At 41.9% G+C, this 22599-nt stretch overlaps 1 protein-coding gene across 7 annotated transcripts in view; it reads left to right on the top strand.

Annotated features, from left to right (window-relative positions):
• The window catches only part of TXK (TXK tyrosine kinase), a 51174-nt gene that overhangs the window by 12300 nt on the left and 16275 nt on the right, over positions 1–22599 (top strand). For 3 of the 7 annotated variants that reach the window (XM_084759852.1, XM_084759851.1, XM_084759850.1), the window contains exons 2-9: positions 563–962; positions 2059–2161; positions 2802–3007; positions 4461–4526; positions 9848–9902; positions 16845–16924; positions 17827–17954; positions 20777–20851. In XM_084759852.1, the coding sequence (XP_084615978.1) occupies positions 892–962; positions 2059–2161; positions 2802–3007; positions 4461–4526; positions 9848–9902; positions 16845–16924; positions 17827–17954; positions 20777–20851 (784 nt within the window). In that variant the 5' untranslated portion in view covers positions 563–891. The remainder of the gene's footprint in view (positions 1–562; positions 963–2058; positions 2162–2801; positions 3008–4460; positions 4527–9847; positions 9903–16844; positions 16925–17826; positions 17955–20776; positions 20852–22599) is intronic. The other 4 variants (XM_084759853.1, XM_084759855.1, XM_084759854.1 and 1 more) reach the window with 2 other exon arrangements.

Genomic DNA, 22599 nt, shown 5'->3' with positions numbered 1-22599 from the left:
GTTTTGTATGTATTATTATGTGCAAGTGGCATTATGGAAGCCTACCCCCACCACCCCAGAAGATTAAGAAAACTCTATCATGAGGAGACACACTCACCTATTATCCCTCAGCCCCCACCGTTGGGTTCGCAGTTAGTTCTCTGTGAGCTGAGGAAAGCGGTAAAGGATCTAGCCTCATTTACAGATAGGTGAGTATTGCCAGCTGGCACATATACAAACTAACCAGCCACCCAGTAAGAGTCTCACTCAGAAGCAGCTTGGAAATCAATATTGAAAGAAAGGCCTCCCAAGACTGCAGGGAGGTTGTTAATTGGCTCACTTAGGGAAAGAGGTGATCTGAGCCATTACCAACATGGGCTTATGGGTAAAGGCAAACAAGACGGCTTGTTAACCAGGAACTAGGAAAAAAATATGGCTGGGAGATTGGTGAGCTGACTTCAGGTCAGATAAAGGTTATCAGTTGTCTGTAGTGAAGTTGAAAGCTTACTTTTCATTGCTTTTTAAAAATAATAATAATAATAAAGAAACTATGATGGACCTAATTTAAAATCCCTGCTAATAGATTTCCTTGGAGAACACTGTTTCTGGAGACCATCCTACACTGACGGCCAGCACTAGCCATGACAAAAGCAGAGTCTACTGGACATTTCTCACTTACAGACAAAGGAAACGCAGAAACCAGGCCAGAGAGAAGAGCCTGAGAAGGGAAACCACACTGGCCAAGGTGCCAGTAACTATTTTTTTTCTTGGTAACAGCTTTTTGTCTTCCACTACGGAAGATGGCCTCGGTGCTCCCACGCCTCTGACCACGCATGGTTGCCCGATCTTATTGGGATCACAGTCAGCTTTGTCCACGCACTGTCATGGACTCGTGGCTTCCTAACGGTGACAATGATCTCCTCTTCGGATGCTACCTTCCAGTCTGTCCTCTGCTGCTGCTGTTGCTTCTCAGTGCAGAAGAGGTGAGTCTCATTTGAGGGCAATTTCTTGGAAATGGCTGAATGTAGATTCTTGACTGTCTGTTAAGTCTCCCGTCTGTGTCTGTTGCTGTGTGTCTGGGAAGTTTCCCCCCATTTTGTCCCCACTGACACAAGTCAAATTGTAGGGGTGCTATGATCCTTCATCCACCCTCTGGCATACAATCTATTTCCTCTCCATGTTCCCACAGAATTCAGCATGGTTCTTCCCTTGTAATTGGTTTGTTTGTTTTATATGTCTTTGTTTCACTTGGTAATTTTTTTCCGCTGAAGCGTAAGAGTCCTGTCTTAATTCTGTAAGCCTCACCTTGTGGGTCTTGCATTTTGGTACGTGACCGTGTAAGAATTAAATCAAGACATCATGTCAGTGGTCATTTGATAAGCACTGTGCTTTGGGGTTTGCACTTACTCAGTCGCATGCCTCTCAAAACCTTCCACGCTGCTTTTCCTTATAATTCTCACTTTATAGGCAAGAAGGACGGAGGCTTAGAGAGATTGCTTTGCTTCATCTGAGGCCATCATATGAAATGGGGGAGGTGGGGTGCGCACTTGTGTTCTTCATCACTCACCCTGTGCATGTATAACTGGGTGAATTTTTTATTCTGCCTGACTCAGAGTAAGTGGCTGTTGGATAGACTATAATTTTAGCACCCGCGTAAGTACCAGACTCTGTGTATATGACATAGTCTTGCAACTTTATTTCAAAACAACTCTGCATTCACTTAGCCTCTCTGATTCTGTATATAGAAAACAAAGTCCTCAGAGTTCTACTTAATTTGCTGAAGGAGTTGGAACTAAGAGGATTTTGCTGGGCGTGTTGCTAGCACTTGGGAGGCAGAGGCAGGCGTATCTCTGTGCTCCAAGGCTAGCATGGTTTACAAAGCAAGTTTTAGGACAGCCACAACTACACATAGAGAAACCTTGTCTTGGTGTGGGGGCTGGGGGTGGGACAGAAACAAACAAACAAAAAAGAGACATGAAGATTTCAATTTTGTTGAAAGAAAAGATACCCAGATTGCGTTATCTCTAAAAGAACGTGTTATGAACAATTGTTTGTAATACTACTGCTTTTCTATGTTAGGCAAGCGAGAACACAGAAAAGCCTGAGCAAAAATGAAGAACTTTCGGAAAAATATTCCCAGCATCAAAGGCCATGGTTCTCCAAACTGATGAACAAGAACCAAGTGAGTACCGTTCTCACAGGGAGCCCCCACACAGGCAGGCTCTCTAGGCACGTCCTGCTTGTGGCCGCGCCCCAAAACTAAAGTCACAACGGGTATACAGTAAGTGCTCAATATGTGTTCTAGAAAAAACAAAGGGAAAATCCAGTTAAGCTGACCTACTCCGCTAGACTTTATAGAGTTTGAAACAAGACAGTGACTGGTGGGAGGGGGCGTACACTGTGGCTCTCACCATCTTGAGCTGAGTGTTGGGAAGGACAGGAGCTTGGGACGCAGAGAGCACCCAGATAGACGCTTATAGCGCAGTGAAGGGAAGAGGGGGTGAGGTTCTCTTCTCAAAAGTGAAGAATCACTACCAAACGAAACTGTTTCAGAATAAGTCTCATAAGAATCACAGCAGGTGAAACACCAAGAGAACTTGCCATTTAAAAAAAAAAATCACAAAATGACAAGTGTATTCTCGGCCCTCAATGCTGTGTTGCCATCAGCCCTTTGCAGCATTTGTCCCTGCCTTCTGCCTATTGGAGCTGGGCAGTGGAAGTGAGATGGAGGCAGATGGCCATGTCCTGTACTTTCAATTTAAAAAAAAAAAAACCAAATCACTAAAGCAGTAAAGCAATGAGAGACCTCTTGGTTTTTCCAGTCTAACAGAGGCAGGGTGCAACCCTCAAAACGCAAGCCGCTGCCTCCCCTCCCGGTCTCCGAGCTTGCTGAAGAGAAGATCCAGGTCAAGGCTCTGTATGACTTCCTGCCTCTGGAGCCCTGTAACTTGGCACTGAAGAGAGCAGAGGAGTATATTATATTGGAGAGGTGTGACCCTCACTGGTGGAAGGCCAGAGACCATCTGGGGTAAGATGACGGCTGATTCCTTATCAATGTCTTCTCTTCCCAATGCCTGAAGATGTCAGAACATAAGAAAGGACCTGGCATAGTGGCTCATTGTCCCCATGCTCGCAGCTCCTCCCTCGGCAGGAAATAGAACTGTCTCTACATCCCTATCTATAAGAGAACATCAGAACACAGTGACTCCAGGCAGACTCCGGACACCAGATACACCTGCCTCCCCCTGGCCCCCTTGCTACCACTCGACCGTGTGTGTCCTAGGGATTGTGCCTGAGCCTTTGCTTATAGATAGGAATAATAAGGACAGGGGAGATGCCTCAGTCCATACGTGCTTGTCTCACAAAGTGGGGACCAGAGCTTGGATCTCTAGACCACATGTAAAAGTCCAGTGGTTCCTGCTGCCTCCCATAACCCCAGCACTAGAGAGAGGCCAAGAAAGAAAAGCCCTGGAGCAAAACAGTTAGCTAGACTAGCAGGCCCGAGGAACACGCAGAGTCGAGAGATTCTGCCCCAGTCCTAAGATGGGAATCTACCGAGGGGGACTTAGAACAATTAGTTGATGTCATAGTGCCTAAGCTAAAAGTAGAAACTGCTGAGGTACTGGGCCTATTACTTTTCATGTCTGATTTATATGCGGGACTGCTCCATGGTATGGATAGGTTGTTTACTGTAGGCAGAGCAGAGAGGAAAGGAAGCCTACTGAGCATGGGCCGCAGACTGGAGACGGCTAGGCCCAGGGAAGTGGGAGAGAGTAGTAGAGAAAGCGAGACAGCAAGAAATAGGGAATACAGCATAGTAAGAGAGGGCAAGATAGTATGCAAGGGTAAGTAGATAGGTGATAGGCAGATAGATGATAGATAAGTAGGTATAAGTAGATAGATAGATAGATAGATAGATAGATAGATAGATAGATAGATAGATTGTAGGGTGTGAAAAACCTAGGCATTATAAAAAGAACAAGCCAATAGCTATTTGGAAGGAGGGAAGAGCCTGGGGAAGTGAGAAGAGCTAGGATGTTAGTGTGGACCTTGAAACTGATAATGGTACTTGTGACACTGAGGGAGCCTGCAGCCTGGCATGGGCTTTGATATGCAGCCACATACTGGAGCTGGGCATGGTGGCACCTTCCTGAAACCTTAGCATTCTTTAGGTGACACAGAGCAACCTGGAATCTGAGGTCAGCTTGGGTGGACTACATGGTGAGATTACATCAACAAGGGAAAAGAAAATAGTCATATAATCTCTTAAAATAGTTAATTTATACGTCAGGATCTTGATATTTGCTGTATAGAGATTTGTGTGGCATTGAAAAGGAAAAACATTTTTATTCTTTTAACAGTTTACTGAGTAAAATGCTTTTGATTTCCCCCTACATCTTTGGTATTTAAGTAATTGTTGTCATGGTAATGTTGCAAACCTGTCTCCCATCTTGAGTTTTTTTTGTGTGTGTGTGTTGTAGGAATGAAGGCTTAATCCCAAGCAACTATGTGACAGAAAACAGACTCACCAACTTAGAAACATATGAGTAAGTCCCCCTATCTCTGCACTATGATTAACTTTTGGAAAATAGGAACCTGCTGGGAACTTTGAAATATAGACAGTTTTCAAGTTTGTAAAAGAAAAAGAAAGTAACACATTTCATAGCCTTGGCAATAAAGAGACCTCTGATTCTTCCCGCAGCTGCTTCTGAAAATCTTCTTAATCTTGAATTCACTTTGTTTGGTCTGGCCATGCCTTAGAAACACTGATACACGTGTTGTACTCCACATCCTACACGGAACATTTATTTTTTTCAAAATGACAGATTGTAAATCCAACTGTCTGCGCCAGCCTGTTGTTAGATGTCATTTCTTGTTTTGACACATTTTAGAAATAGCTAAACATAAGAGATAGGCTAATGGTAGTGTTTGAAAGAACCTTAAGTATGCTTATCAAATTTATGCAATAACTATCACTCTTTTCTTTTAGTAACAATGGTCATACCTAGAGGAGACTGTGGATGAAAACCACCCCATAATAAGTAGAAAAAAAGTAGGACATTTTCCATAATTTTCCAGTAGATCAAGGGAGACATGTGTGACAGTGCCCAAGAGACTGGTGGTTACTGAATGGCCGGTCACTGTAGCTGTGTTACTTTCATTTCTTTCAGTGGTGTTAGAGTTTCCATTTCGTTTCTCTGGGCTCCATTTTACATGAATTTTAAAATTATGCTTTTTAATGATTCACATTTTATGACTCACTAAATTTTATCTTATTTCTCTTTAAACAGGTGCATTAAAATACGAGTGTAATAGTTACCATAATTAGTTGCTAGAGCTTATTGGTCACTTAGTATGTGCCATACACTTCGTGACGACTACAAAAAAACAGCCATAGGTGGAGGTACTGAGTGCAGGAGCAGTGGAGTCCAAATTAAAGTGTCAGAACTATAGTGCTTTGTTTCTGGAAAGCACTGCCTGCTTCCTCTAAATGCTCCAATAAGTGGGGCATCTACCTCACACAGTACATAGTAAACACTCACTACAGTCTAGCGATCATTGCTACTTCTTGTGAACAGTGATGATAACGGGAAAGTCCTTTACAGTTTAGCCCACCCTGCCTAGTTTTAAAGATGTCCAGCATATTTTAGTTACTTCAGTACCTGAATCCCCTTTATGTGTTCAAGGCCATTTAGTGTACCCTGGGGATGCACCTGATATTAATTGCTTTGACACCCAGGGATACAATTTAGAACACACACAGCCTCTCCAGCCTTAATGGGCTTTCATTAATGGAGGAAACAGACAATAACCAATCCTATATTAAAAAAAAAACAAATATATTATCCTAAGGTATAGTGCTGATTATAATTCTAAAGGAGTAGTGCAGGACATCCCAGGAAAAAACAGGGGGAAATGATTGGTGGAGACAGAAGAGCTGGATTAGAGGAGACTTCTATAGGAACATGACATGAGCTCTTAAGGTGGTAGGAGGCAACATGAAAGGCAACAGCAGACTTCCGGTGTCTCAGAGGAATGCTGGGCTATAGAAAGACAGATGGCTGCTTTGGTTTTTAAACACACACTGAAATTATCAGCGGTCAGTTGTTCTAACTCAGTTTTCAGTAAGCTTTTGAGCTCAACATGGCAATCTTGATACATTATTTATGAATTTAAATAAATTTAAATGATGCTGGAAAGTCAAATGTTTAAATGATGTGGGAAGTTAAGTCCTCCTAACTGTACAAATGTTTACAAGGTAATTAAATTCTCTTTTACTTCAAATTACAAGCTTAAAATTAGTTATGCATTTGAAATCAGCAAAAACAGAATATACTATATCATCTTAAAATTATAAACACTTAAAAATACTAAACATATTGGTAGTTCAAACTTTACCTGGGACTTGAAATTATTGATCTCCCTCATATTCTCTCTCTCTCTCTCTCTCTCTCTCTCTCTCTCTCTCTCTCTCTCTCTCTCTCTCTCTCTCTCCTCTCTCTCCTCTCTCTCCTCTCTCTCCTGAATCCTTGATATTTTCAGAGCTACACGGTCATCTTTTCAGATGTAATGGGGTTTTTGGATAAGAAAACAAAGAGGACAATAGTCACAATAGTGCCACTTATTAGAAATCTAAGAGGAGTTTCTGGCCACACTACCCCAAAGCCATGCAGTCTGGTCATCAGAACGTTAAGGGGTGTACGTGTGAAGCTCAAGGCCTTATGTGATACACACAGGCTGTTTCTACTCAACTGCAGCTTCATATGCTGGGTTCCTTTTTAAATGTTCAGCTCTTATTTCACACTATTTGGTATTAGTGCCTAGATGTGGGAGATACAGTCTTTGATAGCTTTAATTGTCAACTTGATGCAGTCTGTGACCATGTGAAAAGAGAGTCTCAGTGAAGGGTTGACTAAATCAGGTTGGCCTGTGGGCACATCCATAGGGGACTTCTTGGATCTCGTTAACTGAGTGGGAAGACCCACCCATTGTGGCTGACACCCGTTCCCTTGGCATGTCCAGGACCAGGCAACTGTTTGAGTGGGGTGTTAGTCAAGATTCTTTGCTGGAACCGAACTTACGGAATGGATCTCATATAGGTTATATGAAGGGGAGTTATTACAAGGTGTGGCCCAGCTAATCTAGCAATAACTGTCTACCAATGGACGGCCCAAGAAGCTAGTAGCTGTTCAGACTGTGAAACTGGGTGTCTCAGCTGGTCTTCAGTTTACACTGGAATCTTCTTGAAGAAGTAAATTCTAATGCCAGTGAAGAAACGGACCAGCTAGTAAGAGCGAGGGCAGACAGACCAAGAGCAAGAGCTTCCTTCCTCCATGTCCTTTATATACCCTGACAGCAGAAGGTAGGGCCCAGATTAAAAGTGGGTCTTTTCACCTCAAAAGATCTGGACTAAAGGTATATATCTTCCCGTCGCAAAGATCTGGATTATAAGTGGGTCTTCCCACATCAAAAGATTTAGTTAAGAAAAAAATAAATCCCTCACAAATGTGCCCGGCCATTTTGGGGTTTTAGTTAATTCCAGATGTAGTCAAGTTGACAACAAACAATAGAACGGCCAACCTAACAAATCTAGTTGCATGGGGCTTTCGTTTGTAAATTCATTACAGTAAAGTGATTTTTATTAAAAATCCCAAGCAGTTCTGAAAACAAGCAAGAGCGTGGAGGAAGCAAGCAGAAACTTACTCAACACAACGGACTGTAACCTGGGACTCTGAGCCAAGCTAGACCGTTCCGTGATTGTGTCAGGGTGTCTTAGCTCAGTCACAGGAAATGAAACTAAGCCATGGCCTTACCTGGTTTTATAAAAGCCACTAACTTTTAGCATACAATTTAAAGGGATGAAATTCTGAAACTCTGTGGTCCCGAACTCAGTTCACACTCATTGCACCTCGTCATTACTCAGACAGGAAAATGTTCCCCAAAAGACCCAGACTTGTCACAAACTTCTACCCGTCTCTTTGGTAACTACTTTGAAGTCATGCTTATGATAGTTCCAGATGGGTGAATTTTTAATTAACATTTAAATAAAACGAACACATTCACCTTTGTTACTTATCACTGTAATAAATGTAAAATGCAAATGTAAAATACTAAACGCCAACATGATAGCAAGTGGAAGATATTATTTGAGAATGCAGCTTATATGAACCTCTTCTCCTTCTGAGTAACATTTTACTGTTTTGGCCTTTTACATATTCAACTGATTTTAGTGAACTCTCATCACTATTTTTTTTTAACATGCAATTTTTTACAACCTAACCAGTGGTGACCTCTCCATCTTAGTTCCCTGTGTCTTTAATACTGCCTCCTTTCTTCAGAAGGGATTTCTTCTTTGTGTAAGAGATCTCAGACCCATCTTGAAAATTCTCCAGTACTATAGCATTCATAGAAGAGTCCCAACTGATGTTCACTATCATTCTCCCCACACCCCCAGCTTGGCCAATTACTTCATCTAAAATCTATTGTCATTATCACACGTTTTCTGTGGTTCTTCTTTTCTACTGTTTTTGGTTTTTTTGTTTGTTTGTTTGTTTGTTTTTCCGGTTTGATGACATTAGTGGTTTGGATATAGCTGGCCATCCAGATTTTGAGTCAGTTTCTTACCACCGGAAGCCCATATACCAAAAGACTCAATCCTATTACTCGAGGGGTTTCAGGTAGCACCCCTGGCCCATCCGTAGCCCTCAGTCCATGATCACTGCTGTCTTCTTCTTTCCTCTCTCCACAAAGAAGTATTTTTGGTAACATTCCAATACGTTTGAAGTTCTTTGTAAATATCTTGCTTTGCAGTCGAAAATTTCTCTATCTTTCTGTCTTCTTTGTTCGGCCATCCTTTTTTTCTGTACACTATGTGTTTACTGCTTAAGCATGGTCACATCATATCAAACTACATGTTACTTACAATCTACTTTAACTATGTTTACTGGGTGTTAGCTCTGATAGCCTGGTCACCTAATGATACACCGAATGTAGAGAAAACTGAGGGACTGAAGATACAAGTGAGCTTGCTAATATAAGATTTTAAAAAAAGTCCCAATGTAGCTTAGTGAGTAAGGGGAGACTGTGTGGTGAGAGAAGGCAAGAGAGAGCCTTTGGGTCAGGATCGTTGGTTGGCTGTTGAGTACTAACCATATGGGGGAGGGAGATGTCTGAGGATAGTTAGGTAAGTCAGGGTGAATGTCGATTTGGAAAGAGACCTGACACTTCTAAAAGTATGAGAGCAGGAACTTCCTGGGGGGAGGGGATATGGACATGGCTATATTTTAGTTTATTTGTAGAACAGAAGGCAGTGACCAAATCTCGGAAACCAGAGCTCATGTCAGAGGCAACCCCCACCCCCGATCTGTGCCCCCATCCCTGTCTGGAGAATGAGCTGTCCATCGGCTACATCTGAACAGGGGGTCTTGGTCCTCTACTTGTGATGTCCTTGGTTGGTGCATCAGTTTGTGCAGGGCCCCCCTGGGTCCAGATTCACATGCCTTGATGGTCTCCTTGTGGAGTTTCTGACAACACCCCCTTCCTTCTATCCCCCAGATCTTAACTTCTTAACTTTGTATCTTTCATGGAATTATACAAAATTACATATAAGTACTGTGTGGGCCAGAAGGGTGACATAAGGTATGGTAGAGTGAACTACTACATATTGGCTTGAAATGAGAAAAAAATATATTGAGCTTGATAAATTGGCAACATAACAGAACATTGTTATTTATCTGAATTTAAGCCACAGCCTTCTAAACTAAATTCTAAAGTAAAAAACCTTAAAGTGAAGGAATTAGAGTAGTTATTTGAGGGGCCTGAAAAAAAAATAACAAAGTTAAAAATGTGTTCTCTCTTCCTCTTCCAGATGGTACCATAAGAACATCACTAGAAACCAGGCGGAGCGCCTATTGAGGCAAGAGGTAATTCAGTGTGTCAAGAACAAGCCCACGAATATTCCTAGCAATCCTGGGAAGTTTATTATAAAGATTGTAGCTGTTCAAAAAAGGTGTAGTCATACTTTTTCTAATTTTAAAATACCACCACAGCGTCATTCCACCCTGCACATTTTTCTAAGTCAAAACTCAGATGTATTTGCATAAGCTCACCTTTTCACTACTGCCATCAGGATTTCAGAAACATGTTTCTCTTGAAATGATTTCAACCCCAGCCCTTTCACTCAGCATGCATCCTCTCCATGGGGTCTTTGTGTGAGTTACCTGTATGACAGTGGCTCTTACCCTTCCCAATGCTGCGACCCTTTCACACCATTCCTCATGTTGTGGTGAGGAACTTAATAAATGTAATTTTGTTGCTGTTATGATTTGTAATGCAAATATCTGTGTTTCTGATGGTCTTAAGTGGCTCCTCTGAAAAAATCTATAGATTGGAAGGGGGTCGTGACCCACAGGTTGAGAACCCTGCTCACATGCTCTGCATGGCTCAGATCCTAACCTTGGGACCTCTGTTTACCCTGATGACAAACAATACAGCAAAACATGTGATGCTAGTTTCTTTATCCTTTAGGAACAAAGAGGAGAGTTGGTAGTTAAACTCAGATCAAAACTACTCATTTAGGTCGAACCAAGACAGAAGAGCCAAATGTTTAGGTTTCCAACTGTCAGTGCACCATAACCGCGGGTGGGGAGTGCGGGGGTGGGGATGGAGAGGAAGTGTGTCACTCTGCGCTGCGCTAGCCTCAGCCTCGGATGTTGAGGGACTCTGGAAATGTGAATGAGAATGGCTTCTGTGTCTAAAACAATCCATGTCAGCCACAGCCCAGGATGCTCAGAAGACTCACTTTAAAACAGTGGGGCATGTGGAGGATGAAGAGTCAAGACCTGGCCTCAGCTGCAGATGTGGGTGGAGCCTGGGCAGGCCTAACTCTGGCCTGTTAGAGCAAGCTCCCTGAAATCAATAGCTCCACCCTAGAAAGTTAAGGGAAGGAAAGCTGGGAGCAGCTTCACAATAAGGGAGGTGACATAGGTCATATGATCCAAACCACGGGGCTGTGTAGGTCCAGCACAAGAGCTTCTATACCTGGAAGGTCTCCTCTTGCTGAAGACACTAGGAGTTATGGGGCAGCCCACACGCCCGCCACTCGGATGCAATATTAAAACGTTGGCCCTAATTTTTTAAAAAAAACTGTTTTTCCTTGTTTGAGATAGAGCCTCATGTAGCCCAGGCTTGCTTCAAATTCACTGCATACTGAGAATAATCTACCTTATGTGATTTTACTGGGCAGGATTACCGGCATGCATTACTACACTCAGCTGCCCTGACATTTCTAAAGGGTCTAAAATTATACACACAGTTGAAGGCATCATTTTTTTCCTACATTCACTAGAGGCAGTGCCCCCCACAAAAGACAGATATCTTCTCATTTGTCCATCTGTTTATATTTTTATCACTTATACAAGTACATGAAAATCTTACCACTTGACATGAACATTATACATTGACATTTACTTACTTTTGAGACAAAGTTTTATTGTGTAGCCCAAGTTGTACTCAAACTTGAGGCAATCCTCCCGTCTCAACCTTCCAGGTGTTGGGATAATAGGTATGAGCCATTATCTCAAACTTTGGATATTTATAAAAACATTATGTTTCAAAAATCATTCGTGTGTATACACATAGAACCACCATATTATTTAATATTTTACTATTTTCATATATAAGATACAGTATTTTATATTCAGATGTAACATTTTAATTATTTCCAGTTTCTTACAGTTAGGAACACTGCAGTAATATGTAAAAACCTGGCTTACATAGGCACACACGGAATGTTCAGATTGAATACTGTTCAAGCCTTGATTCAGAATATTTTGACAACCAGTTTGACTGGCTGTGGTTGTTTGCGTGAGAATTGTCCTCATGGGTTCATAGATTTGAGTGCTTGGTCCCCAGTTGGTAGAACTGTTTGGAAAGAATCAGGAGGTGTGGCTTTATTGGAGGAAGTGTGCTACTGGGTGTGTGTAGGAGGGTGTTGAAGCTTCCAAAGCCCATAGCATAGTTAGACATTCTCTCTCTCTCTCTCTCTCTCTCTCTCTCTCTCTCTCTCTCTCTCTCTCTCTCCCCCCCCCCCCTTGTGCTTATAGTTGAGATGTAAGCTTTTAGCCATTGCTCCAACACCATACCTGCCTGCGGCCTTGTTTCCATCCCCCCCCCCCACTCCTACCCCCATGGACTGCAGCCCTCTGGAACTATGTGTCCCAGATTACATGTTTTCTTTCAGAAGTTGCCTAGTTCATGCTGTTTTGTCATGGATATAGAAGAGTAAGATACTAGTTTACACTTTAATTTATCCTTTAAGAATTTCATACAAGCATACAATGCATTTTGATCATATTCACCTCCCCCTTCTTCTAGCTCCTTCCGGATTTCTCCTCACATCTCCTATCAAGGGCCACAGCCCTGATGAGAGCCGACTCTCTTTCCACTACCTGCCATCAACTGTCAGTGGCTACTCCGCAGGGGTGGGAGCCATCTTCTCCTCCTCCATCTGTGCTGAACCCTTGGCTGGACTGATCTAGTACAGGCTTCTGTAGGCAACTCGCAGCTGTGAGTCCGTGAATACCGAAGTCCTGAGTCCAGAAGACACTGCTTTACACCTCCCCTCCTTTACTGCCCCCGTTATGTACTGTTCCCTGACTCTTTGAAGGAAGTGGGTACAATGTGGCTATCTCAGGGGTACATGAGGGTTCCACCACCCCATGTTTTCTGAGCTTTGATCAGTCATGAGTCTCTGCATTAACTGTCATCATCTGCACACTGATGCCTCTCTGATGAGGACTGAGATCTGCACTAATCTGTGGTTGTAGCGATGACCATTGAGAGGGCAGTTTGACACTCTGTTCATTTACCAAAATAACAGTAGTGTGTCCACCCCTAGGATTTATGAGTGTCTCAGACACAGGTTATTGGCCATATTTACTTTATGTTCTATATTACATATAAATATTTTACATTATATTATAGGCATAAGTTTCCTCCTGAGCAAGGGGCCTTGAATCCAACCAAAAAGCAGTTGGTTGCACCCATTCATGTCACTATAGTAGTGTATTTTGTCCACTTTATGTCTGCATATCACTCTCTAGTTTAGATATATCACAACTTGTGAATCAATGGCTCATTACGGAAAATAGGCAAGATGTGCTCTCCTTTGCTATGAAAACAATGCTGCCTTCAAATCTCTCCTCACATGCATCTTTTCCCATTTATAAGAGTCTTTTCATACAATAGACTCTCCAACGTGGAAATCCAAGGCCAAAGGAAATGTGCATTTCTAACTTCCACAGACCTCAAAGTGCCCTCTACAGGAGTGGTGCGGAGTCTCATGAGTCTAGATACCCACCAGAAATACAAGAGCATCTGTTTCTCGCAGCCTTTCCAGGCAGCATTTCATGAGAAACATCTGGCTCCTTCCACAGATGCCTCATCTTACTGGGAATTTAATTTGCATTCTCTTAGCCTAGGGATGGTAAACATTTTTCATACATTACATTTTATGTTTGATTTTTTTTTTTGTTTTGTCTGTTCATATTCTCTGCATGGTTTTCTACTAGGTTTTTGATGCATTTCTCAGAATCCATGTAGCTATAACTAAGGAAATTAATCCTTTGTGGCAATACTTCCTCTAGGTTTTCAATTGTCTGTTGGTTTTCTGTCGTGAACTAGGAATTTGAATTTTACATGTTTGAGTTTATCAGAAAAAGCTTTTGTAAAGGACTGTATTGAGGTAGAATTGCCTTCTCCACTCCAAGGTTACAAGAAAAACTCCCCACGTTCTTGATGAGGCTACATTGTCTTCATTGGCCAGCCTGTGTGCTCTTAAGCTATTTTAAATACAAAGGCTCTCTCTGGTGTGGCTAGCTTTCCTCGCTCTCAGAATCACCACAAGACATTGAAAACTGTCCTTCTTGTGGCTGTGCCGAATGTAGAGCTTACATTAGGGAAAAACATACAGCACTCTTGGTCAATGTGCTGTGCTAACACGTGAGCTTTGATGCTACTGGATTCAATTTATTAACACTTTCTTTGGTATTTGTGATGAAACTAAGTCACTCGCTGGCTTTCCTCTGGGCTGGCTCGGTGTTAGTGATGTCAAGGTGATCTCACACACACGTTTTATAGTTTATCTTTTGTCCCTTTGCTCTGACGTAGTTCAACCTCTACTATGTTTTTCTTTCAAGCTTAGTATTTCCTAGTGTGTGGCTATGGTGCTTTCTAATGCTGTGTCTTCAGACTTGTACCCCTTGTTCTAATCCATAGATCCATTAAGAATTTTTAGCTAATTAAAAACAAAGAAATCTTGAAATGTGCAGGCAAATGGATGGAACTAGAAATTATCATCCTGAGCAAGGTAACCCAGACTCAGAAAGACACACATGGTATATACTCACAAGTGGATATAAGTCACACAATACAGGATAACCACACTACAGTACACAGACGGAAAGAAGCTAAATAACAAGGAGGACTCTAGGAGAATACTTAATTGTCATTCAGGAGGGCAAATAGAATAGACCCTAAAGGAGTTGAAGAGAAGGAACAGGAAGGGAGCCCACCATAGAGGTCCTCCGAAAGACTCCACTCAGTGGGGATCATAGCAGATGCTGACTCACAGCCAAACTTCAGGGTGGAGGGCAGGGAGTCTTATGGAAGAGTTAGGGGATAGAAAGACCTGGAGGGGACAGGAGCTCCACAAGGAGATTAATGGAGCCAACAAATCTGGGCAGATAAGGGGTGCTGCAGAGACTGATGCACCAACCAACCACCATGTATGGTGAAGACCTAGAATTTCTGCTCAAATAGAGTAGATAGGCAGCACAGTCTCCTTGTGGGTCATACAATATGGGGAATAAGGACCACATCTGACATGGACTCTGGTGTCCCTACACGTTGATCACTTCCCCCTGGCAGGGCAGTGCCAGACTGTAGAGGAAGAGGATGCAGGCAGTCCAGATGAGACTTGATAGGTGGGGTCAGATGTTAGGGGAGGATGGCTCCCCCTTTCTGAAGACTAGGAGATGAAGGAGGGAGACAAAGAGGGAGGGGACTACAATTGGGATGTAAAGTGAACAAATTTTAAAAAATAAATAAAACAAGTTTTAGCTATGTTGGATTCAATCTTGATAAGTTGTTTTATTAGTTAATTATCCATTGCCTTCAAGTTCTAAAATTTGTTACATACAGGCAAGTGAAATCTTTGTTTTTGAAACAAATCATTGATTTATTCATCTTGTGATATAACTTTTGATAATTCTCACAATTACTGACTAAGTTAATTAGTTTATCTGTAATTTTTCTTGAACAGCCAGATTTTGAATTTAATTACCTATTGTATCATATTTTTGTCTTTATAATTTGTTTTCTTCTAATTTGATCTTTATGCTTTTTCTTCAACTTTTGCTGGTGTGCTGGCTAGTTTTATGTCAATTTGACACAAGCTGAAGTCATCCAAGAGGAGGGAATCAGAAAAGGCCTCCATAAGATCTGGCTGTAGGCAAACCTGTAGAACATTTTCTTCATTACCTACTTCTTTGTGGGTGATGCCTTCCCTGGGCTGGTGGCTCTGGGTTCTGTAAGAAAGCAGGCTGAGCAAGGCATGAGGAGCAAGCCAGTCAACAGTGCCCATCCGTGGTCTGTCCTGCCTCCAGCTTCCCACAATCTGACTATGACTGGAGAGAAAACCTTTTCCTTCTCATGTTGCCTTTGGTTATGGGGTTCCTTTGTCATTTACATCTTGTGTTTCTCTTTGGTATCCAATGCACCCCTTATGCATCCTAGTAGTTCAATAAAGGCTGGATTGTGTCCTTTGCAATATCTATGAGAGAATTCAGTTGGGAATTGAGCCTAATGTCTGGGAAGTGTGGGAGGAGACTGTGTTTAGTATCTTAGTGAACTGTGAGGGGCTGGCCTTGCTGTTCAAACCACACACACAACCTCAGGGAAGCAGCACTACTGTATATTTGCATTATGATTCATAACTGAAGCAAAATTAGAGCTAAAAAGTAGTAATGGCATACTTTATGGTTGGGGTCCCCACAACATGGGGAACTGTATTAAGGGGTTGCGGCATTAGGAAGGTTGAGAGCCGCCGCTGCTCTATGGCTGGTCTGCCTCCAGGAACACAAATAAGCATGGCCACTAAGGCAGAAAAGCTGTATAGTAAGAAACAAAGCAGTCCAACTGTCAACATGGTTGGCAAGCAATGTACAGCCTTCTTGGAGTTTCTTCAAAGGATGTCCACAGGGACCTAGTTCTTAACTGAGCATTGAGGGTGTCATGATGTCCCCCACTGCCATTCCTGTTCTCATCTCGCCCACATCCTACAGCAGCTGGCAACTCCCAACAGGAGCCCCTGCGTGTGTTCTTTCTCATGAGCTCTGATCTCTTGTCCTACCCTCTGCCTTTCCAGAAACATTTCTCCCCGCATCCTTCCCCCCGCTTCATCCAGCCAGCCTTGTCAGTCTCTCTCAGAGTTTTTCCTATGGATCAGTGGTTTTCATCTGTTATCCTAATCAACAACAAAACCCATCAAATGCTGGGTAAAAGGTTGTCAAAACCAGGACTTTTCCTGGAAAAATCAAGGGTAATGTTTTAAAACACACGTTATAAATTTCTTATCTAACTTATCTTCTCCTAGGCTTATGGTTTCTAAATCTGTAAGAGAGGTACACTTGTAAAAACAATCTCAGTCTCCAATAGTAAGAACGCAGAAGTCACTTGCTATTTTTTGTAATATATGTTTCTTACTTACTTACTGCCTATCTGCATTTGTTTTTCATCAATAAGATCTCAGTTTACTTCTCCGAGAAGGATTATACTTATATAACGGATAAATTTTATTTTTGCAGGCTAAAGAAGGTGCGTTTATTGTGAGAGATTCAAGACACTTGGGATCTTATACAATTTCTGTATTTACAAGAGCTGGAAGGTAAACATTTGTGATTTTGGTTACTTTAGAACTAATCCTTGGGGCAGTTTTGCTTTGTGGAGATACTATCACATAGGGATTATGAGAAAGGCCTCACCCTGAGGAGGGGACTGCCTGCCTAGAAACTGGGATGACTACCCAGTTCATGTGTATCTCTGATACATGTATTACAGGGCATGTAATATGACATGTGGCATGACAAATCTATCATAAAGCCTTCTTTCTCTTCCAACCAACCCTCTCCATCAAGTTAGATTTGTTGTGGCTGACACTTGGCATGTCCCTCAGCATGTCCCTCGGGCACGTCAGTCTCCTGTGGTGCTGGCCTATACAGAGGGCTTCTGAGCTCCACAAGCCTCCTATGTCTAATCTGGGCCTGGGATGTTCCGTGACCATGGGAACTTGGGATGAGGCTAGAGGTACCTGAAAGGCAGCAGCTCAGGAACATCTTACCTCAGTGATGGAAGGAGCTGAGGGGTGAACTCCTCAGTGTGTCTGCAGTTTAGTAACAAAGCACTAGCTGCTCAAAGCCATTACCTGCTCAGTAATGTTCTCTGTATCGACTTTGCCTTCCTCATCTCAGCTTTCCAGTCCCTCACAATGGAATTTCTCATTTGTTCGGTCACCATTTAACAGTCAATAAATATCTGTCTGTGCTTCACAATGAATATAGCTATATTGGGCATGAGGCTTGTCTCCTAAAGTTATGTTGAATATGAGGCACCAGTAAGACAATTGAGAAATTTTCCTGGATGACCAGATGAAAGCCCACCCGTCCTCCCATCAGTGTGTAGTGTTGCCAAGAAGAGAACTTGAGCTCTGGAGTCCCACCGCCTAATACACTGACTTAATTCTAAAGCAGTCTTTTGCTTCTCCAGTAAATGCCATTTTATTGATTATAGGCCTACACAGTCTTCAATAAAACATTATCACATTAAAAGGAACGATGCAGGACAGTGGTACGTCACTGAAAGGCGCCTCTTTCCATCAGTTCCAGAGTTGATCCAGTATCACCAGTACAATGCAGCTGGTAAGTGAGGAGTCAGGTCTAGGGGGAAGGGCTGGGGACCAGCCAATGACAGGGAAGGCATGTATGGTCTCAGATATTCCACAGCATCAACCCACCATGGACATCCAGCCTAAAAGCCTAAAAATACAGTCTTGGGCAATGGTTGGTCTCATTGATGTGTCTTTTTCCCCTTCGTCAAGGAGCAAGACTTGAATTGCAGTTTTTTATTTCTCCCAGATTAGAAAGATGGTAGATGACAGAGGAGCCATCGGGATTTAGTTATGCATTTGTTCTGGAAGTTTATATAGGGATAAATGAAACACAGCTTCAAATCTCTAAATGATGAGATTGGCTTCTCTTTGCTCTCACAAATCTGCTCTCTTGTTTAGATCGTTACAACAGGACATTATCTTTAAGCCTCTCGTCCTCTATTCTTTGTTGTTTTGAAAAAAAATACAGAACCTAAGCTTCCACTGTTACACTTTGACTTAAATAGTTCAGAATGTTAGACCCTCTCTTCATCTATTGTTTGCCCATTTCTCCTTTAAGCAAACCTATCATTTGTGGAAAGATAAGGGGTCTTAGAAGTTTCTACCACAATTACAGACATATCTCTTGTCTTCAACCTCCACCCAATATGTGCTAAGCCAATTAGCATGGTGTGTGTGTGTGTGTGTGTGTGTGTGTGTGTGTGTGTGTGTGTGTTTATCTCAGCATTACAGAACTTGGCACTAGCCCACTGTAACTTTCTTTTGAAAAGGAAATGATAAGTTGTGTTGACAAACACAAAAGAAAACAACAACAGCAAAACCTCATGACCCTGGTTCTGTACATCCCAGGACATCTGTCTCCACTTATGGGATGGATCCACGTGGATTTCCAGGATCAGCAGAGGCTTGGTGATGCAGAGGTTCAGGAGACAGGGCCAGAGGCCAAGGGTCAGAATGGAGATATGAACCCCCACACCGTCAGGCCAGTTCTGAGCTGGCTTTCTCAACGCTCCTTCCTCTTTCTTCTTCCTCTAAAGAACATTTAAGACAGAGTGTTTATGTGGTGAGGTTACAAAATAATGAAAGGCAAGAATGTGACAACATTAAGAAATAGGAATGATAAACTGTTCACCACACAAATACTCTTGATTAATTAAAAAGACAATGACTTTCGTATCATCAATGTGTTCATCTAGATCCCTGTCTTTCCCTAGTATCAGGGCTGCTCTGATTAGTCCTTAGTCCTGTGATGATTTCAAGCAATTTCCTTATGCTCTCATTGTCTTCAATGCTCACTTCCCTCTGCTCTACCTCTATGCTACTACCAGTGGTCTAACAAAACGAAAGTATGAAGCTTTCGCTTTCTTGCTTGAGACTGACCTCCCCCCACCCCCTCCCTTTGCTGGAAAACGTGGTGCCCTCTGACACAGCTTAAAGACCCATCACAACCAGAATAGCACATGTTTCTTGAATACAAGGTCTTGCCTCTTCGTACCTCCTGCTCTTTGGTCAAGTACCCTTATGTTTCACACTTCTCATTATTAAGTCACGGCTAGAAAGCCGTTTTCAGTTTCTTCTCAGGGGTTAACTCTATTTGTCACAATTTGGGAGGGCAGGTGTCAACCCTCCCAAAAGACATCTTTGAATGCCATGTGTTTGCTGTTCTCTCTGTGTGTCCCCGCTAGGTTGTGTGTGTATCTTAGTAGAGTGGTCCTGTCTCTTCTTGTGTTTCCTCACTGAGAGCTGTCTGTAGGAAGAATCATCACCCCAAGTGTCTTTGGATGTGTTGAGATCTTTGGGATCTGCCTCGAAGAGAAGCCTGTATAATTTAGGTCTTCACAGCTTCCGTTTCTCTGCTAGCCCATCTTAGCTCTGCCTCTCAGCCTTTGTACACACTAGTCACCTGCCCGGGCTTTTCCTGCTGACGTTTGTGGGTGGCTTCTTGTCACTCAATGCCACCATGCCCACCATCTTGTCTGAAAGGCTTTCCTAGATGACCCATTCTCGGATCACTACATTTACCTACTCTGCCTTGTGGTTACTTTTTCTTGTGGGTGCACACTGGTTTACTTCTCACTCTCGTAGAAGGTGAGCTCCTTGAGAGTGGAGGCCATCAGCTTCTCCACTGTCTCCTAACATTAAGATGATGCAAATGGACTTTCGACTAGTAGCAATTGAGGAAAAAAATTGGTTGTCTAGAATTTTTTCATGTTGACCTAATCATATGAAGTCTTACTCATTTTACTATGCTGCTTTCCAACAAAACAAAATAGAACTAAATCAATGCAGAACAAAAAAAAATCTTACAAAAACCTATTTCCAAAGAGTATTCAATTTGATGGTTAAGTCGATTTTTGTAACACTTTTTGGAAACAATTTGATCAATGTATCCCATTTTATAAGAGGAATACATGAGAAAATACATAGAAACATATGTTTGAGAAAATATAACAAATTTTATAACAGTGAAGTCTCAGAAATATTTTAAGGTCTATTTATAGTCATCAGTATGTATAAACTAAATTATTGGTATGAAAAACCTATAATAAAACATTCATATTTTTGTACAATGTATTTCGTACATGCTTCCAAATATTTAAATAGAGTTTTGTCAGATTTTTCACTAAAGTGATAACAATTCATCTGTGCACACTAAGAGTTTGTGAGAGAACTTCTTGTTAACTTTGTGTACAGTAAGTGTATATTAATAAAAACGTTTTTTAAATGAAAAATAGGAAACAGAATCGTTACACCTAATTACTTATAAAGACTAGTGCTATCTTCTGGTACACTTAACTCTTCCTTCTGTAACTAGTATCTAAGTTTGAGATGCTCATTTTTCTTTTTCCTTAGGTCTCATGACCCGTCTCCGCTATCCTGTTGGGCTCCTGGGCAGCTGTTTACCTGCCACAGCTGGCTTTAGCTACGGTAAAGTACACACAGGTGCTGAGGGAAGCAATCCATCCATCCGGGAACTTCCCTGCAGATTCTTTAAATTCCCAGTTCATTTGAAATGTCTATCTACATATGTTTCTTTTTAAAAACCGATCTCTCTTGCTGGAGATGTTTAAGGTAATCCATCTCCTAGGGAGATTTGAACTCAGTAGCGATGTTTCAGTTTTATTCATTTCATTGCACTGTTACGAGGACCTGTTGGCATTCCCAATTTCATAAATAACTACTATTCTCTGGATGTTGAGGCTGTTGTTTTCCAGTTGCAAGGGTTGCTGGGAAGTCATTGCTTTCCATGAAGATCTATCAGAAACAGCTGTTGAATGGCTCCACTCCACCTCTGTTCAAACAGAATTGGTTCCCTGAGATTCGAGTCGCTTTCTAGCAAGTGTGATATTTACAATTCTGTGAGAACAAATGTGCACCAGGGAACTGTGTTTTCTGATTTGTTGAAATTTTTGTTCCCTTGAATTCCACTCATTAGTAGGACTCAGATTATACTAAGAAAAAAAAAACCCAAAACAAAACAGTGAAAATTATATTGTGTAAAAATGACTATGATTCAGGGATGCAGTTTAAACAAGTCGGAAGGGGAACATCAGGGTGCTATGGGTACCTCCATCATTCCTATATGGAAGAACTTACATGATTATTAGCAACTTGGATGAATATTATGCTCTTTAATTCCTTAGAAAAAGTTCGACTTTTTTTTGGAACAGAATAATGCATAAGCCACACCTATAGCACAACACTCACACACACACACACACACACACTGCGTTTTGAGTACTTTAGGTAACAGAACGAGAAGCTACACACTCTGTGCCTGACCTCTTCCTGCTCTCACCATATCTTTGCACTTCATATATGGGGCTGGGTGGGGCTGGCACACTTTCATTGTGACATATTGCTACACTGTTGGGGTTGCCACCTTCTTTACACAGCCGTGGGTATCACTCATGCTTAGCTCTTACAAATACTGTTGTTATGACAGTTCTTCTTTGTGTTTAGACGATAAATGTACATTTGTGCTCCATTGTATATTTAGTTTAGAGTGGTTTTGTTAGGTCAAAGGCTATGCACAATTTGAGATTTCTTAGGGAGAATCAATTTTCCAAAGAATTTATACCAAACTCCAAGCTTGTCAACAATGTATAAGAATGACAACTCCAGCCGGGCGTAGTGGCGCACGCCTTTAATTCCAGCACTAGGCAGGCAGAGGCAGGTGGATCGCTGTGAGTTCAAGGCTAGCATAGTCTACAAAGCGAGTTCAGGACAGCCAAGGGTACACAGAGAAACCCTGTCTCAAAAATAACAACAACCATATTCACCCTTAAAAATTGGGTTCGATGCTTTTTCTGATTGATTTATTCGTAACACATTCATTCTTTTAAATATTTATCTTTATTTTATGTGTGTAAGTACTTTGTCTACATGTATTTAAGTGCACTCCGTGTGTGCTTGGTGCTTGCAGAGGAGGGATAGAGCTAGGCTCCCTTGAGCTGGAGCAAAGAATGATTCTGAGCCAGAATGTAGGTGCTGGAAATTGAATTCCGGTCTTCTGCAAGAGCAACACCTGCTTTCATCCACTGACTCATTTCTCCAGATGAGCAGACAAAATTATGAGTTTCTATTTATTAATATTTTTCTCTGTGATGATATTCTATCAAGTAATTCCATGGCAGTGTCAAGGTCATAACTCTGTTTCCTCCTGTCACATTTAC

This window comes from Acomys minous, assembly GCF_964271855.1.
Source record: "Acomys minous genome assembly, chromosome: 15".
NCBI lineage: Eukaryota > Metazoa > Chordata > Mammalia > Rodentia > Muridae > Acomys > Acomys minous.
Note: the sequence above shows the minus strand (reverse complement) of the source record. Positions and strands in the feature narration are given on the sequence as shown.